General features: G+C 44.6%; 1 protein-coding gene across 1 annotated transcript in view; it reads right to left on the reverse strand.

Annotated features, from left to right (window-relative positions):
- LOC146206707 (cell adhesion molecule Dscam1-like) overlaps nt 1–16019 on the reverse strand; it is a 463826-nt gene that overhangs the window by 294332 nt on the left and 153475 nt on the right. The window contains exon 3 of the mRNA XM_084575504.1: nt 3264–3425. Within this exon, the coding sequence (XP_084431630.1) occupies nt 3264–3425 (162 nt within the window). The remainder of the gene's footprint in view (nt 1–3263; nt 3426–16019) is intronic.

Below are 16019 nucleotides of genomic sequence, written 5' to 3' on the forward strand. Positions count from 1 at the left end.
GCCAGTTAGCACTTAAGACTTTTAGATATGTCAACGATTTTTTAATTGTTTTAGCTAAACAAAGAACCTTGACTCTTACTGATTCTGTGAAAAGCATTTAAGCCTTTTCAGACAACACAGCAAGGGCTTGGCTTTTACGCACGAACTTCCAACTAACTGTTAGTTGCAGTTTTTGGACATTAGCCAGCAGTTTGGCTCATATCTGCTGGCACTATGCTCCACGAGGACAGAAAGAGCTACTTCCATACGATTCTGCGCACTCGAAGAAGCCTGGAATCTGATCTGACAAAGTCATGCAATGCAGACCAGCTTCAATAATCAAGTTAACAGGCTTCTTTCAGCGGCTTCCCTTGCGTGGTGATCTCAAGAAGGTAAAATAATGACAACGCAGCATGAGCAATGAACGCATGCTTAGAAAGAGGGCTACGGTTGCACCGTATTTGCACAAAGTGCCCCACAACATCAAGAATGTGGCAAACAGGCATGGCGTCAATGAGCTTTTTTCAGTGCCACGAAAGTTTTCTGGGTTATGCCCGAGGATCAGCGGTGACAGAGATAAACGAAACGGCGGCACTATAAAGCATTCCGAAACGTTTGTGAAGTGTGCCATGAATGTGGTTGATGGAATTCCGCTGAAGTGTGGACGTGCGTATGTTGGCCAGGAAGGCTGCTGCGTGAACGAAAGTGCCCGAGAGCATGCTCGGTCAATTTGGTCTCGATATGGAGTGAACTTGCCCGCTCACTGCACTGCATGCAAAGGCTGCGCGCCACGGCTCAGGAGCAATAATATTCTGGGCAGGAGCAAAGACAAAGTAGCCCGTAAGCTTTTAGAAGCGTACCACATCAAAATAAAAGGCCACGATTGCATCAGTGATACTTCTGTAATGCTGTATGATGCGGAAAAGAACATCCCGCGCGGCTCTTGTGGACTTGTGCGCAGACTTGATTTGCCTTCTCCGTCCTCCTTCCCACCTTTTTAAGGCACGTGCGCACACTGCCTATATAAGGACCTACTGATATGAATGAAGCAATTGATAGTTTGCACTCGTTCCATCTCCATCATCCTCTTCCTGTGTTTGTCTTTTATGTGTGCGAAACTCGTCATTAACAACATTACCACATGTATTGTGGAACTGGTGGGGCCCATAGTGGGAAGTGGTAATCGCAGGCTGCCTAACGGGCTGTTGCTGCTGCTCTGTTTTCACCCGTGACAATATTAATAGGTACCAGCATTCTGATTCGCCAACTTCCTTGCTTCAACATGCTTAATTTCAAACGCTCGATTTCAAATCCCTATGTGATAGGCTCACATTGCGGTTTCTGTTCGCAAACCACATGGTGACAATAAATCAATATGGCTATTTTTATTTTAAATGTGCCCCGCCGGAGTGGTGCAGCGGTTAGGGCGCTCCACTACTGTTCCCAAGGGTGCGCGATCGAATCCTGGCTTCGGAGGCCGCTTTTCGATGCAGGCGAAAAGCAAGGCGCCCGTGTGCTGTACGATGTCAGTGCACGTTTAAGAACCCCAGGTGGTCTAAATATCCGGAGTCCTTCACTACGGCGTCTCTCATAGCCTTGAGTCGCTTTGGGACGTTAAACCCCACAAACCACCACCTATTCTGAATATTTGGCGAGTACTACTTGTATGTATTTTAGTGTCGGTTTCAATTTTTATAGTATTTCCTTGTTCCCGTTTTTTTCCCAGTTCGGAAAACTCGTTTTTTAATGTCCCGTTATCAGGGTTGGAAGTCTGAATAAATGAGACAAAATGAATGTTCTTTATTAGGAGGAATATTGAACCATCTCAATTTCAGTTACGGGATATTACGCGATTAACGGTGGTGTCGCATCAAAGCTTACATTACGCACGATGCCCACCAAGGGGGCTTTACGTTCTAGTGGACAGCACAGGTTCACTGCCTAATTCCGGCCTCGGGGTTCGCACTTAGACGGAGGCGAAATCACCATGATCGTCGCTTTGCACTGTGGTGGCCCAAATATCATTTGGGCATATAAATATCAGTTTTCGGTCATGTGTGAAATGTCCCGTGATGCACTCATGCGGCACTCGTAGACAAGAACTCTATACAGAACGGAACTGGCTGTTATTGAGGAAAGTTACACGTTTTTGTGACTGCGGCATCGACTTCACCTGTTTAGAAAGCTTCGAGTTGGCAGTAAACGCAGTGTCAGATTTTGCAGTGATGTATATATGTACTAGCAAGCTTGGACTCCGACGAAAACAGCTCTGCGATGAAAGTCTGCGAAATTACTTCGCGTTATAATTGCACGTCTACTGGTGGCTTGAACGCAAACAAACTGAAAATTTCCCGTACACTCTTCAGCGTTAGTGTGCTGGGGAAATTAAAACGAAATATATTACTCTATGCACAGCATATAGGCGCATTTGCTACCTTCCGTGAGTAGACAAGGGTAGGGAAATAAGGGGTTTGCTGTGGCATACATGCTCTTTTCTCATTAGTAAATTTTAAGCAGCAAAATGGTTACAGTAATAATTTTCCATATAGAAATGCTCCTTATGAAAGCATCAGGAAACATTCCCTCATGCTCTCCTTGGTTTGGTGGCCGTAGGCCTAATTACGGGTTGCCTTGGTAGTTATATGGTACATGGTGTCTACTCGGTACTTGAAATGCTGTTCCTATTTCACTTTTCTGAAAAGTTCCAAGTTAGCCCCTGTCCCGTCTACATTTGCGTCGTCCTTGTCTATATTGCGCTATGTTTTCAAGAAGTTGCTTCCAACTAGCCCAAACCACCAAACATGTGTTGCTGTCCCTAATCTGAGATATGCTGTGTGTCGAGAGGCAACCACAGCTTGCGATCCGGAAACGGCAGAGCTGAAGGATAGAACACGCTCGTTGTTCATTACAAAGACGATAGTTAATCTAACTTGTTACGAAATTCTTTCCCTGCAGTTTGAAACGACATGCTCGATAGATATTGCATACGCTGTAAATGTTCCGTGAAGCAAGTAAAGGTTTGGCCGCAGGACAACGTGATTATCACAAAATGCGTCGAGAGGTTTCAACAAATGCTGTGACAAAAACTTAACTCCACATAGCTCTCACGGGAAAAACAGAATGTTTCTGAGAGCAGTAATTCTTCTGCTCACCATTTAGACGACCGTCAATAAGGGTCCGTGAGATTTCATTTCAAGACCTTGGTCAGGGCAAAAGTGTGGGCAAACTTCATTTTCAAGAAGCCCTCGTTTTCGCCTAGTGCTCGAGTGGAGGCGGTGACTTACAGACGTCAGTGGAAGGCAGCACTGTGACATCGTCGTCAGAGACCCAGGCGGTGAGCGAGACGTACTCCCGTGCTGCAGGCGGCACGAGGCAACGCAGCATGGCCACACCCCCAACGCTGGCCACGCTGTCTGTCACTGACACCTCCAAGGATGTCCGTACCACTGCAATGTCAGAGAGAAAGACATACGCTGCTTCGACAAGAGCCTACCGACTGCTTCGCTGAGCATCTCTTCAAGGCTACCGCCGCCCCATGTTGTGTACAACATTTAACACGAATAAGTAGTGTACGCACATCACAAAAACCCTTCAGTGACTTAAAGTAGAAAGTCTGCTGATCGATCTCAGCAGTAATATAATATAATATAATATAATATAATATAATATAGTATAATATAATATAATATAATATAATATAATATAATATAATATAATATAATATAATATAATATAATATAATATAATATAATATAATATAATATAATGCAACCTAATATTACGTAACACACCGTCGATCACTTTTCAAAAATCTTGTATATGAGAAAATAATCAGAAAATTGAAAAGGAAATGAGGGGCTCGTTAACATACACGAAGGAAAGGAGGTAATAGTCGTCGAGGCCAAGGAAAGCTTAGGGGATTGTTTTTTTTTTTTTTTTTTTGCTTTGACCTTTATTAGTGCTGCAGCCGTTTCAGAGAGAAATATAATTAAATACAAAATGGAAGAAAAAATTGGCAGCAGCTTAACTCAGCTGAGACAGGTCATACAAATCGAAAGCAGTGGTAGTCGTGGATGAGACAGAATACTTTTCTTCCTTGTAGCTCTTGTCCCACCTTCTCCGCCGCCTTACGTCGCCGCTTTGCAAGTCTCTCTTCTCGCTCTTCGGGAGTTTCCATATCTCGTTTAGCTATCTCAGTATCATTTTTCCTGAGTGCTGATTTTTAACGGCGACCGATTTCGGCAGGATGACTAAAGCATTGTTGTCTAATCCATGGCGTAGCACTACAGACTCCACCACAACTCACAGCGTATATATATATATATATATATATATATATATATATATATATATATATATATATATATATATGTATGTATGTATGCCTTCAAAAGCGAGCGGCTGCCCCTCGGCTTATATCGCCCGCTGCGGCGCAGCAGCTGAAGAGCATTGTGCATGCGCAGTGACGCGCATAGCTAAGTGATCATGTCACTCACGGCGCTGAAGTTTCCCAGGTGTGTGAAGAAGAAGAAAGGGATGGAGCGCCGCCCGCTCTGTGCACCACACGTGCGAAGTAGTGGGCAGCGAGAATGCCGCGCGCCGCTAGGCAAGCGGCTGAATGTTGGCTGAAGGTCAAACTGCAGTGTGCGCTAAACGCGCCGCAGCTATCCCAGTAAAGCTTTCGCTTAAGAAACAACGCGCCGATTGTGAGAACCGAACCCACGACCTCCGAAATTACTCCGCGCTGCTTTTACCAACTGAACTATATGACTGCTGTCCAACCTAATGCTTCATTGGGCATTAACGTTGTCTGCAACCGAACCTTGAGAGGGTTCACCAGCGCCACCCTTATCCACAGCGGCGGACGTGGAACTTCCTGTGTTTCCGCGAGTGTCTTGTTTAATGTGATCGACAGGGAGGGTGAAAGCTGTGCGAGAACCCGCTTGCGCCGCCTATGGCTTCAAGACTGCTCGTTAATACCCAAGGAAGCAGAAGGTTGGACAGCCGTCGATGTAGCTCAGTTGGCAAGAGCACCAGACGCGATGTTCGAAGATCATGGGTTTGGTTCCTAACATCGGCGCGTTATCTTGATTCTCCTTTGTATTTAATTTTCTCCCTGAATTGTCTAAAGCACAAATTAAGATCAATAGCAAAAAAAAAAAAATCCTGCTTGGCCTCACCGACTATCGGCTTCTTTAAGTCGTGTATTTTAAGAGCACCTCATTTCCCCTTCAATTTTTTGCTTAATAGCTTGTGAGGGTCTCTGTTCTGTCAGTCTTTAAAATATAGGTAGCCCATAGGGTTCTCGCATTGCTTTCGCTTTCCATGTCGATCACGTTCCGCGTGACACAGGGCGTTCTACGTCCGCTACTATGGATGAATGCCCAAGAAAGTGGAAGATTGGACAGCCGTCGACGGAGCTCAGTTGGTAAGAGCACCGGACGTGATATTCGGAGTTCGTGGGTTAGAAGCACCCCATCGCACGCTGTCTTTCTTTCTACTTTGTATTTAACTATATCTCGCCCTGAAATGACCGCAGCACTAATTCAGGTCAATAGAAAAAAAAAAAAAATCTACGCTATCACCGGCCTCGCAGACTGTTGGCTTCTTTCCTTCCTGTAAGTGAGAAAACATTCCTCCTCCCCCTCACCCCTAATCTGCACATAAGTTCCTTTATATCGCCGAACATCGATCTCGATAGCTTGTAACCCAGGTTACCTACGAATCGGCCTGCACACGGAGCGTTTGGAGAGCAACCAGTCTCTTGCGCAGGAATGGAAAAGCGCTCGCCAATCTGCGCTGAGCCAGATGTTGAATCCTAGAACGTTGAAACACCAAGTTTACAACGCACGGCGCTTCGTTTTCGTGTGGTAACCGATTTTCTTCTGAACTGTGTACGTACACCGGAGAAATTTCGTAACAGTGGAACTGAGCCCAATCTCCACCGAAAAGAACTGCGTCCCAGGAATGTATTTTTTTTTTCCACTTCAAACAGATGAAGTGATACAATTTGAGAAAACTAACAGGCGAGTAAGCCCACATTAGAAATGTCTGTGCGACCTATTGGTGCTGTATCAACAGTGGTCACTCTGTTCTCGCCTTGTTTCTCAAGGCAAGCTTTTACTTTCAAATTGCCCGTTGAAACAGAATCCCTTTAACAGAAGTCGACGTCATTGTATTAAGCAATATTCGTCGGAAACGCTGCCGCTAACCGGCATTTTAAACGGCAGCTGTGAGACTGAAATGACTATGCAGAGCTTTAGTTCAGTGAGAGCAAATTCCGGCAGCTCCAGAACGCGCAGAAAACTCTTCAAAAGCGTATCCCTTCATATTAACGTTAAAGAGCTATCACCGACAGAAAAAGAAAAACAAAAATTGTGCGGATGATAACATTTCATGGCGGAACTTAGTTCAGATGCAATTTAACGACTAAGGCAATTTGTATCCCAAAACAATTAGCGAGAAATATGATATGTTTTCTGTATATAAGAAAGAAAGCTGGAAGTCCTAAAGGACTCTAGAAAAGCCTTATAAATGCCCCCTTTTCTACTAAAGAAATAATGTCCGAAAACAGAGATATGGAGTACTGTAGTCACCTTTTTTTAAACACCTGAGGAGCTGCTATAGAAGCTAGCGCAAAAAGACATACATATATATATATATATATATATATATATATATATATATATATATATATATATAGTAACTGAAGACGGTCACGGCGTAAAACACTTTAATACTGACGTTTCGGCTTTTAAGCCAGCATCTATCAAGAATAATGACTAGTAACAGAGCACAGAACACACTTGGCTATTTTTATACAATCAGAAATGATAATGAAAGCCAGAATCTATCAAAAAATATCATTCGTAGCAAAGCACGAAACACACTTGGGTGTTTAGATACAATCAGTAATGATAATGAAAGGTACAAAAGAAAAATTCGAAAGATGGCAAATGCGAACACACATGTCAAAAGCCAATTAGTCAGCGCGGCAAAAAGGACAGCGCACCCGGGCTTTCGTTTAAACCTGCGGAGATAGAATCAAGTTTATATATTAGATATGACCCACGGGTTTCTCTGTCATGATGCGTCTTAAAACCTGACTGCGAAAGGGTTACTCTTACTTTGTCGAATGAGTGGCCGGGAATGCTGACGTGTTTGGAAAGCGGAAGGTTGGGGAGAGATGTGCAATGAGCCTTATGGTTGTTGAAGCGTAAACGGAAGAAAGTTTTGGTTTGCCCTAATTGTTTATTGCACACTGAGCACTCCAACAGATAGATTACGTTTCAAGTATCGCAACAGAAGGTACTATCTATTTTAATCTGACACTTGGAGGCGTTGCTAGTCGCTATTACTGAGCTGCTCATCTGTGCACAGATTTTGCACCTTGGCTTATTACACGGGCGGCAGCCTTCCGAGATGTGTGAAAGTTTAGAAGAAGGCAACATGTCACGTAAAGTTTTTGATCGCCTGTAGACTACCCTGGGTGGATCAGGGAATATCACTTCGTCGTTCGCTGTGTCCGATGATGCTGTGATGCTTACGAAGGATGCCATTGATATTAGGAATATAAGCTGAATGCGTCAGTATCAAGTTTGTTTGCCGGACTGAGTTAGGGCGATGTGATGTGCCCAAGAGTGCTCTTCGGTCAAGTTGATCCGCACGTTCAAAAGCATCGTCAATTAGTGAAGCGGGGTACTTTTGTTCAATTAATGCCTCTTTCAGGGCCAAACAGTTAAGGTTGAAATCAGACTGATCGGAGCAGATTCGTTTGTAGCGCAGTGATTGGCCGTAAGGAATACTCGTCTTGCAATGTTTTACGTGGCTGCTATGGAAATGAAGATACCGGTGTCTATCTGTGGGTTTCCTGTAGAGCGTCGTAACTAGCTTGCCATCTTGTAAGAGCACAGTCACGTCCAGAAAGTTAATACGATCAGTTGAGTAAGCGTGCGAAAGCGATATCGACCTGTGTACGTTATTAAAAGCAGCAACTACAGAGAGAAGTTCAGCTTCACCATGCTCCCATATGAGGAATATGTCGTCTATATCACGTTTATAATAAAAAGGCTTGAGTGAGTGACCGGACAAGAATTTGTTTTCTAATACGCCCATGAAGATGTTCGTATCATCATCATCATCATCAGCCTGATTATACCCACTGCAGGGCGAAGGCCTCTCCCATATTTCTCCACTTAACCCGGTCCTGTGCTAGCTGCATCCACTTGACCCCTGCGAACTTCTTAATCTCATCCGCCCACCTAACTTTCTGCCGCCCCCTGCTACGCTTTCCTTCCCTTGGAATCCAATTTGTTACTCTCAGTGACCATCGGTTATCCTCTCTTCGCACTACATGTCCTGCTCATGTCCATTTCTTCTTCTTAATTTCCACTAGAATGTCGGCAACTTGAGTTATTTCTCTGACCCACTCTGCACGCTTTCTATCTCTTAATGTTACCCCTACCATTTTTCGTTCCATAGCCCTCTGGGTTGTCCTCAACTTAAGTAGAACTCTCTTGGTTACCCTCCAAGTTTCAGCCCCATAAGTGAGTACAGGCAAGATGCAACTGTTGTATACTTTCCTCTTGAGCGATACCGGTAAGCTGCTAGTCATAATCTGCGAGTGCTTGCCAAATGCGCTCCATCCCAATCTTATTCTTCTTGTTACTTCCTTTTCATGGTCCGGATCTGCGGTTACTACCTGTCCTAAGTAGACATATTCGCCTACTACTTCCAGTATTTCGCTACCTAATGTAAACTGCTGTTCCTTCCCGAGGCTGTTGAACATTACCTTAGTCTTCTGCATATTGATTTTCAAGCCTACCTTTCTACTTTTTCTGTCTAGGTCATCAATCATTATTTGCAGTTCTTCCCCCGAGTTGCTTAGCAAGGCAATGTCATCAGCAAATCGCAGATTACTGAGGTATTCTCCATCTACCCTTATCCCTAACTGCTCCCATTCCAAGTCTCTGAATACCTCCTCTAAGCAAGCTGTGAATAGTACTGGGGAGATTGTGTCTCCTTGCCTAACACTTTTCTTTATGGGAATTTTGTTACTTTCCTTATGCAGAACTATGGTTGCTGTGCAGCCACTATATACCGGGTGTCCCAACTAACTTGAACCAAGGGATACAAAATAATACATTTGAGGTAAGTCAGTGAAACCAATTGCATTCAACTGCTAGCCTCCTTGCGCACTACAGGCAATTTTTTGTTTTGCAATTACTTAATTAGCTAATTAGGTTAATTTTTCTAATTTATTAAATATCGACTTTAGACCAAACATGTGAATTGGAAAGTTGTAGAACACCTTCAGAAACCCCCATTGCATTAACTGCGATAAAAAAAGTCTCACGTGTATCTTTTTTTCCGGGCTCAGAAGAAAGCCCGCGAAATACAAATAATACCACGTGACTAGTGCATTTGTGCGCCGCGATTGTGGTGCTCTCAGTCGTGGTTTGAGCGAACGAAATCAGCTGCGGCCGTGTCTTCTTGGCCCCGTTAAAGCGGCAGGCCGATATGCCTGCGATGGCTTCTTCGCCCGCGTCAGACAGCCGGCCCACGTGACGGTGCAGTAGCAGCGAGAGCGGCGAGCCGACACCACCGAGAATCTAACAAGGCCTCCTTCTCTCCCATTAGCAAACGACACGACAGATGAATGAGCGATAAGGTATCAGCCACTGAATCTGCGCATAAAGGCTTGGGTAAAGGGGCGAGATGACATCATGTGACTCGACTAAAATTAGCGCTGCACCTTCATTTGCCGGTTCTTTATCGCCATCCCCCTGTCGTGATGTAGGCTGCTGCGGTGCGCAGGCCTGGCCAAAATCGCGGTGCCGACGGGCGAGCTCGAGCTCGCTCGAGCCATCGCCAACATTTCTGCCTGCCGCTGCAACGGGACCATCGGGTCACGGCCGCAGCTTATGTCGTTCGCTCAAACCACGACTGAGAGCACCACAATCGCGGCGCACAAATGCGCTAGTCACGTGGCATTTTTTGTATTTCGCGGGCTTTCTTCTGAGCCCGGAAAAAAAGATACACGTGAGATTTTCTTTATCGCAGTTAATGGAATGGGGGTTTCTGAAGGTGTTCTACAACTTTCCAATTCACATGTTTGGTCTAAAGTCGATATTTAATAAATTAGAAAAATTAACATAATTAGCTAATTAAGTAAATGCAAAACAAAAAATTGCCTGTAGTGCGCAAACAGGCTGGCAGTTGTATGCAATTGGTTTCACTGACCTACCTCAAATATATTATTTTGTAACCCTTGGTTCAAGTTAGCTGGGACACCCGGTATATCTTCCAGCACTTTCACGTACGGCTTGTCTACCCCCTGATTTCGCAATGCCTGCATCACCGCCGAGGTATCAACTGAGTCAAATGCTTTTTCGTAATCAATGAATGCTATCTATAAGGTCTGGTTATATTCCGAGCATTTTTCTATCACCTGATTGATGGTATGGATATGATCGACAGTAGAGTACCGTTTCCGAAACCCTGCTTGATCCTTTGCTTGATTGCAGTCTAAGGTTGTCCTGATTCTATCAGCGATTACCTTAGTAAATACCTTATACGTAACAGACAGTAAGCTGATTGGTCTGTAATTTTTAAGGTCCTTAGAGTCCCCTTTCTTGTGAATGAGGATAATGTTCGCATTCTTCCATGGTTCCGGTACCGTCGATGACACCAGGCACTGCGTATACAGGGTGGCCAGTTTTTCTAGCACGATATCCCCCCCGTCCTTCAGCAAATCTGTAGTTATCTGATCCTCTCCAGCTGATTTCCCCCTTTTCATAGTTTCTAGTGCTTTCTTGACCTCGTCCTTCGTCACTGGTGGAACGTCTGACTGTTTTTCCCTACCGCCAATCTCATTACGGTCCTGACTACTTTGGCTACTGTAGAGATCTGTATAGAACTCCTCGGCTACTTTGACTATCTTGTCCATATTGGTGATGACGTTGCCCGCCTTGTCCCTTATCGCATACATCTGGTTTTTGCCTATGCCCAATTTCTTATTTACCGCTTTAAGGCTTCCCCCGTTCTTTACAGCATATACTTCCTTATATCGGCCACCTTGCGCTTATTGATTAGCTTTGATATCTCGGCCAATTCGATCTGGTCTGTTGGATTGGAAGCTCTCATACTCTGGCGTTTCTTAATCAAATCTTTCGTCTCCTTAGACACCTTACCGGTATCCTCTCTAACTATCCTACCGCCTACTTCTACCGCGCACTCAGTAATGATATCTCTGAAATTATTGTTCCTTGCCTCTAGGGTAATGTCGCCATCCTCAGTTAGAGCTGAATACCTATTCAGTAGCGAGATCATGAACTCTTCTGCCCTCCCCCTCACTGCTAATTCGTTGATGGGTTTCTTTCTTACTAATCTGTTGCGTTCTTCCTTCAGATTTAGGCTAATTCGGGACCTCACCATCCTGTGGTCACTGCATCGCACTTTCCCGATTACCTCTACATCCTGCACATTAGCGGGGGTTGAACACATTATGAAGTCGATTTCATTTTTAGTCTCTCCGTTAGGACTTTTCCATGTCCATTTCCGGTTCTTCCGTTTGCTGAAGAAGGTATTCATGATTCGTAAGTTATTGCGCTTTGCAAACTCAACTAGTAACTCCCCCCTGCTATTCCTAGAACCAATGCCATAGTCACCCTTACAAAAATGCATGTAGGGTTTCTATAGAAATTCGAAAGCGTTGTGTCAATACACGCTGTTGAAAGTCTGTCGATAATCAACAACATCTTGGATGATGCAGTATTGACCTCTTGTTGAGCGCTTATGAAATAGTGGCCCATGTGTTTCTTAAGAGCGCTTTTGGAATTCGCGCAACTGAAATTCTGTTGATTTCAGGCTCAAATGCTTCAGAAACTCTGCAAGTGACGCTTTTTGATTTTCTGCTACCTTTCCACTCCTGAACAACAGAAAATAGTACACGACCATCGGTTTGCCAGGAGCAGACACGGGGTGATTTTCATTAATGCAAAAGTAGTACAGTACATCTCCTAGCTGCGATAAGTCACCACATTCTATGTTCTGCCCGACCAATCAACAATCCTGTCTGATCAGTGCTGGTTAATGATAAGCATAGTGAGGCATAAAAGAACAAAACAGATCTTGATCTTTTAAGCCCCATTATACTTACTCACTCATTAACCTACACTAAACTGACTAAATTGTTGATTGGTCGAGCAGAACATAGAATGTGTTGACTGACCGCAGCAAGCATATGTGCTGTGCTACTTTTGCATTAATGTAAACCACCTCGTGCCTGCTCCTGGCTAACCGTTGATCACGCAGCATTTTCTGTTAATCCGCAGCGGAAAGGGAACACAGAATAAAAAATGCGCGTTAATGAGAAAGAAAAAATATGCATCTTTGGTGAACCCATAACATGAGCTGGGTTGTTTATTTGCTTTATTTCAATTCATGTGCAAGGTATGACGCCAGGCTGTTCTTTGCGTAAAACGCTGATACGTCCGGGAACTCCTCGCATGTGATGCTGAAATAAACAATATAAATCATAATTAAGTTGCGGTATATACTAACCTAAAAATAGAGCAAAGGCATTTGTGCGCTGCTCCACGTCATAGCTCAAGAAATTTCTTGTCTAAAATGAGTTGTCACTGTCTTTCACTGCTTAGACGGCATCGACCGCCGCCTCCACAGCTCGGCAGCACTACCACATCGTTCATTTCTCCCTGATAAACAATATATGCTGCCGTCAAAGATCCCATTGTGAATATAAATAGCAAAGCGCGGGACACAAGCATTACTACCCAGAAAACTTGAAGCAAAATTACCAACTATAGGCACTAAAATGAGTGGAAACAAAAACAAACACTGCAAAAATGGCGGAGCTGCACAGATTCAATAATCCACAATGTGTGACAGAGGCATATTATTATCTCGATAATGTGTCCATCTCAGCGCGAGTAGCGTATCGAAAGAGTACAGCACTGTGCCGAACAATCCGTCAAAAACGGTCACCGGTTAAAAAAAAAGAAAGAAAATGTCGCCATTCCAGCTGGCGTTCCATCGGCCCCAGCGTCCGCGTAGAGACAAGCCTCGTTCTCTCTCTCTCTCTCTCCCCCTCCTGTTTTTTTCCGACGAGGCTGGTTTGTCTGCTAGAAATATTTACATGCGGGCTTCACCTTGTAGCACACACTGCACAAGACTGGCACAAACACGAATAGGAAAAAGTAAAACACTCACCAAAGTGCAGACGCTCCCTCCGCCCGCGCCGGCTTTTCGCCTAGAATCCAAAACGCCTGCGACTGTTGAACTTCTTAAACACGTCCTCCTTGCGCAGAAGCTGCCGCCCAAGAGCGGAGTCCTCCGAAGATTTAAATTCGTACGTTCGCGCTCCAATTTGAACAAAACGATCTTCGTGATAATCACCAGCGAAAAACCTACATACGGTGCTTCGTTCACAGTGCAAGATGCGACCACGGTGGCGGGAAAACGCCAACTGAACTGGCACATCGCCTCACTCAGCGTACCCGCGTCTGCGTGCAAAGAAAACGGGGCGCAGAAGAACAGCTTCGGTGAAAAGCTGCCACCCCCGCTGCGCGACTGCTGAAGCCAAGGTCATCTCCGTGAAAACAAACCACGGTGAAGGCAGAGAGCGGAAACCAAGCGGGAGCAACCCCTCCTCCCTCCCCCTTTTTTCCCCCCAGCCGACAGGAAGCGACCCTCGACCTCTCCGGACATGCTGGCGCCGTTCGCGGGGCACGGGGGAAGTGGGATGCGGACAGAAGCAAGGCGGCGGCCGAATGCTTCTTTGAAAAGAAGAGTCGCCGTTAGAAGACGCATGCAATCTTGTTTTTTTCTTCTTTTTTTTTTCATACGCGAATGTTTTTGCTATGCGTGTTAACTCTAAAGTATGCGTGGGATCAATCCGTGATTATTAGAACCCCTCAATGTTTAAAGTGACTTCATTTTAGCATGGTGTCCACTAAAAAAGGAAGGAAAAGAAAAAAAATAACAGTAAAATTCTCCAAAGACATACAGCGGTGGAGGATTCCAATACAGACTGCACCTCATTTTGCGGCAAAAAGCTACGGGCAAAAATACCTATGCTTGGGCAGAATGTCAGACCCTGAAGCATATATATAGTGAACTTTGGAACTGGTTTAAAAAAGCTCTGTCCTGCCCTACATGGTAGGTTCAATCTAGGATCACTGTTTGTTAGGATGATGACTCACTGAACTTGTTTTATGATAAATATAAAATATGTCCTACCACTAAAGTTACCTTCTGCGACATACAGAAGCTGATCCATTACGGATTCTGATTGACATTCAACGATGTATTTGCATTATTAGTGGAGGCTTTGCCATCATGAAGTTTTTAGGGCATATTTTCACTGTGTTGCGAAGCTTGAACTAAGTGTGCACCGTTAATATGTGCTTTTATATAACATGAACGAGCACGCAACTGCATGCTGCTCTTATATTTCCCTTTGCAGAATGTGGCCAATAGTTGATTACAAGTGAGACCAAAAATTCATAACGAAATTGTCACATCATGCTCTTATCATTTGTGCCTAAAACTACTTAAAAACATGGGTCAGCATGAACAGTACACGCTAATTGTTCGTGAAATTTGAAAACTGACAACAAAAAGCACATAGAAAAAATTGCACAAAAAGTCTATTGGGTAGAACACAATGAAAATTCTGTTGGCCCTGTAAAGATTGCATTCAGCTGGGGTTGAATGTCTATCGAAATTCAGTAAATTCAAAAGGCGGTCAATAGTCCAACAATAGAGTTTCAAAACTCATTTTTGTAAGGGACCTACTGCCTTGTCTCCTGCCTGTTTTTTCCCTACCTTGGCATTGAAGTCACCCATTAGTACAGTATACTGCGTCTTTACTTTTTGGACTGCCGATTGTACATCTTCATAGAAGCTTTCAACTGCCTGGTCATCATAACTACATGTAGGTGCATAGGCCTGTACAACCTTCAGTTTATACCGCTTATTAAGCCTAATTACGATGCCTGCAGCCCTCTCATTAATACTATAGAATCCATCGATATTACCCGCTATATACTTATTGACAAGGAAACCTACTCCTAGTTGTCGCCTCTCTGGTAAACCTCGATAACACAGTACATGCCCATCCTTCAGTACAGTATATGCCTCATTCGGCCTCCTAACCTCACTAAACCCTATGACATCCCATTTCATGCCCTCTAGTTCCTCTAACAGCACTGCTAAACTAGCTTCACTAGCTAGGGATCTAGCATTAAACGTTGCCAGGGTCAGTTTCCAATGGCGGCCTGTCCAGCGGAGCCAGGCTTTCTTAGCAACCCCTGCTGCGTCACAGGTCTGACCGCCGCCGTGGTAAGTTGTTCCGCAGCGGCTGGTGACTGAGGGCCGGGGTTTTATGGAGCTTATCATAGAAGGTTGTGGCCAATTACTGCACCAGGGTGGCCAACTCCTGTTCTGGTGAGGGAGTGCGTTGCCGGAAGTGTTCACCGGCATCAGGTCGCACCCCAAATCTGTTTATGCAATTCCATCGACACGCGGATTTCTTTTTTTTTTTCATCCGGTGGAGAATTGCGCGGCACCGGGATTTGAACCCCGGTCCTCTTGCATGCGAGGCGGATGTTCTACCGCTACGCCACCGCTGCACCGCTACGCCACCGCTGGATGTTCTACTGCTACGCCACCGCTGATGTTCGTATAGTTAGGCCCAATTTTTGTGCCAATCGACGTACCGCTAATTTGAACGGAACGGTCGTTATTAAATTCAAAATTGTTCAGCTCAAGAAATAATTTCAGTAAAGCAGCAAGGCTTACGGTATCGACACGATCGTTAGCGCATGATGATTCATAGATATGCTGTACGGATTGAATACCATCTTCGTGGGGTATGTTTGTGTATAGCGAAACACGTCTAAAGTAACGAGGAAAGAGCCACAAGAGATGTGAAGATCCTCAATGTCGCGCAAAAAGTGGTTGCTGTTTTTTATGTAAGAGGAAAAAGTCGAAGGAATATGGCCGATCAGGGAATCGAC

This window comes from Amblyomma maculatum, chromosome 1, assembly GCF_055883805.1.
Source record: "Amblyomma maculatum isolate TAMU_Amacu chromosome 1, ASM5588380v1, whole genome shotgun sequence".
NCBI classification, from domain to species: domain Eukaryota; kingdom Metazoa; phylum Arthropoda; class Arachnida; order Ixodida; family Ixodidae; genus Amblyomma; species Amblyomma maculatum.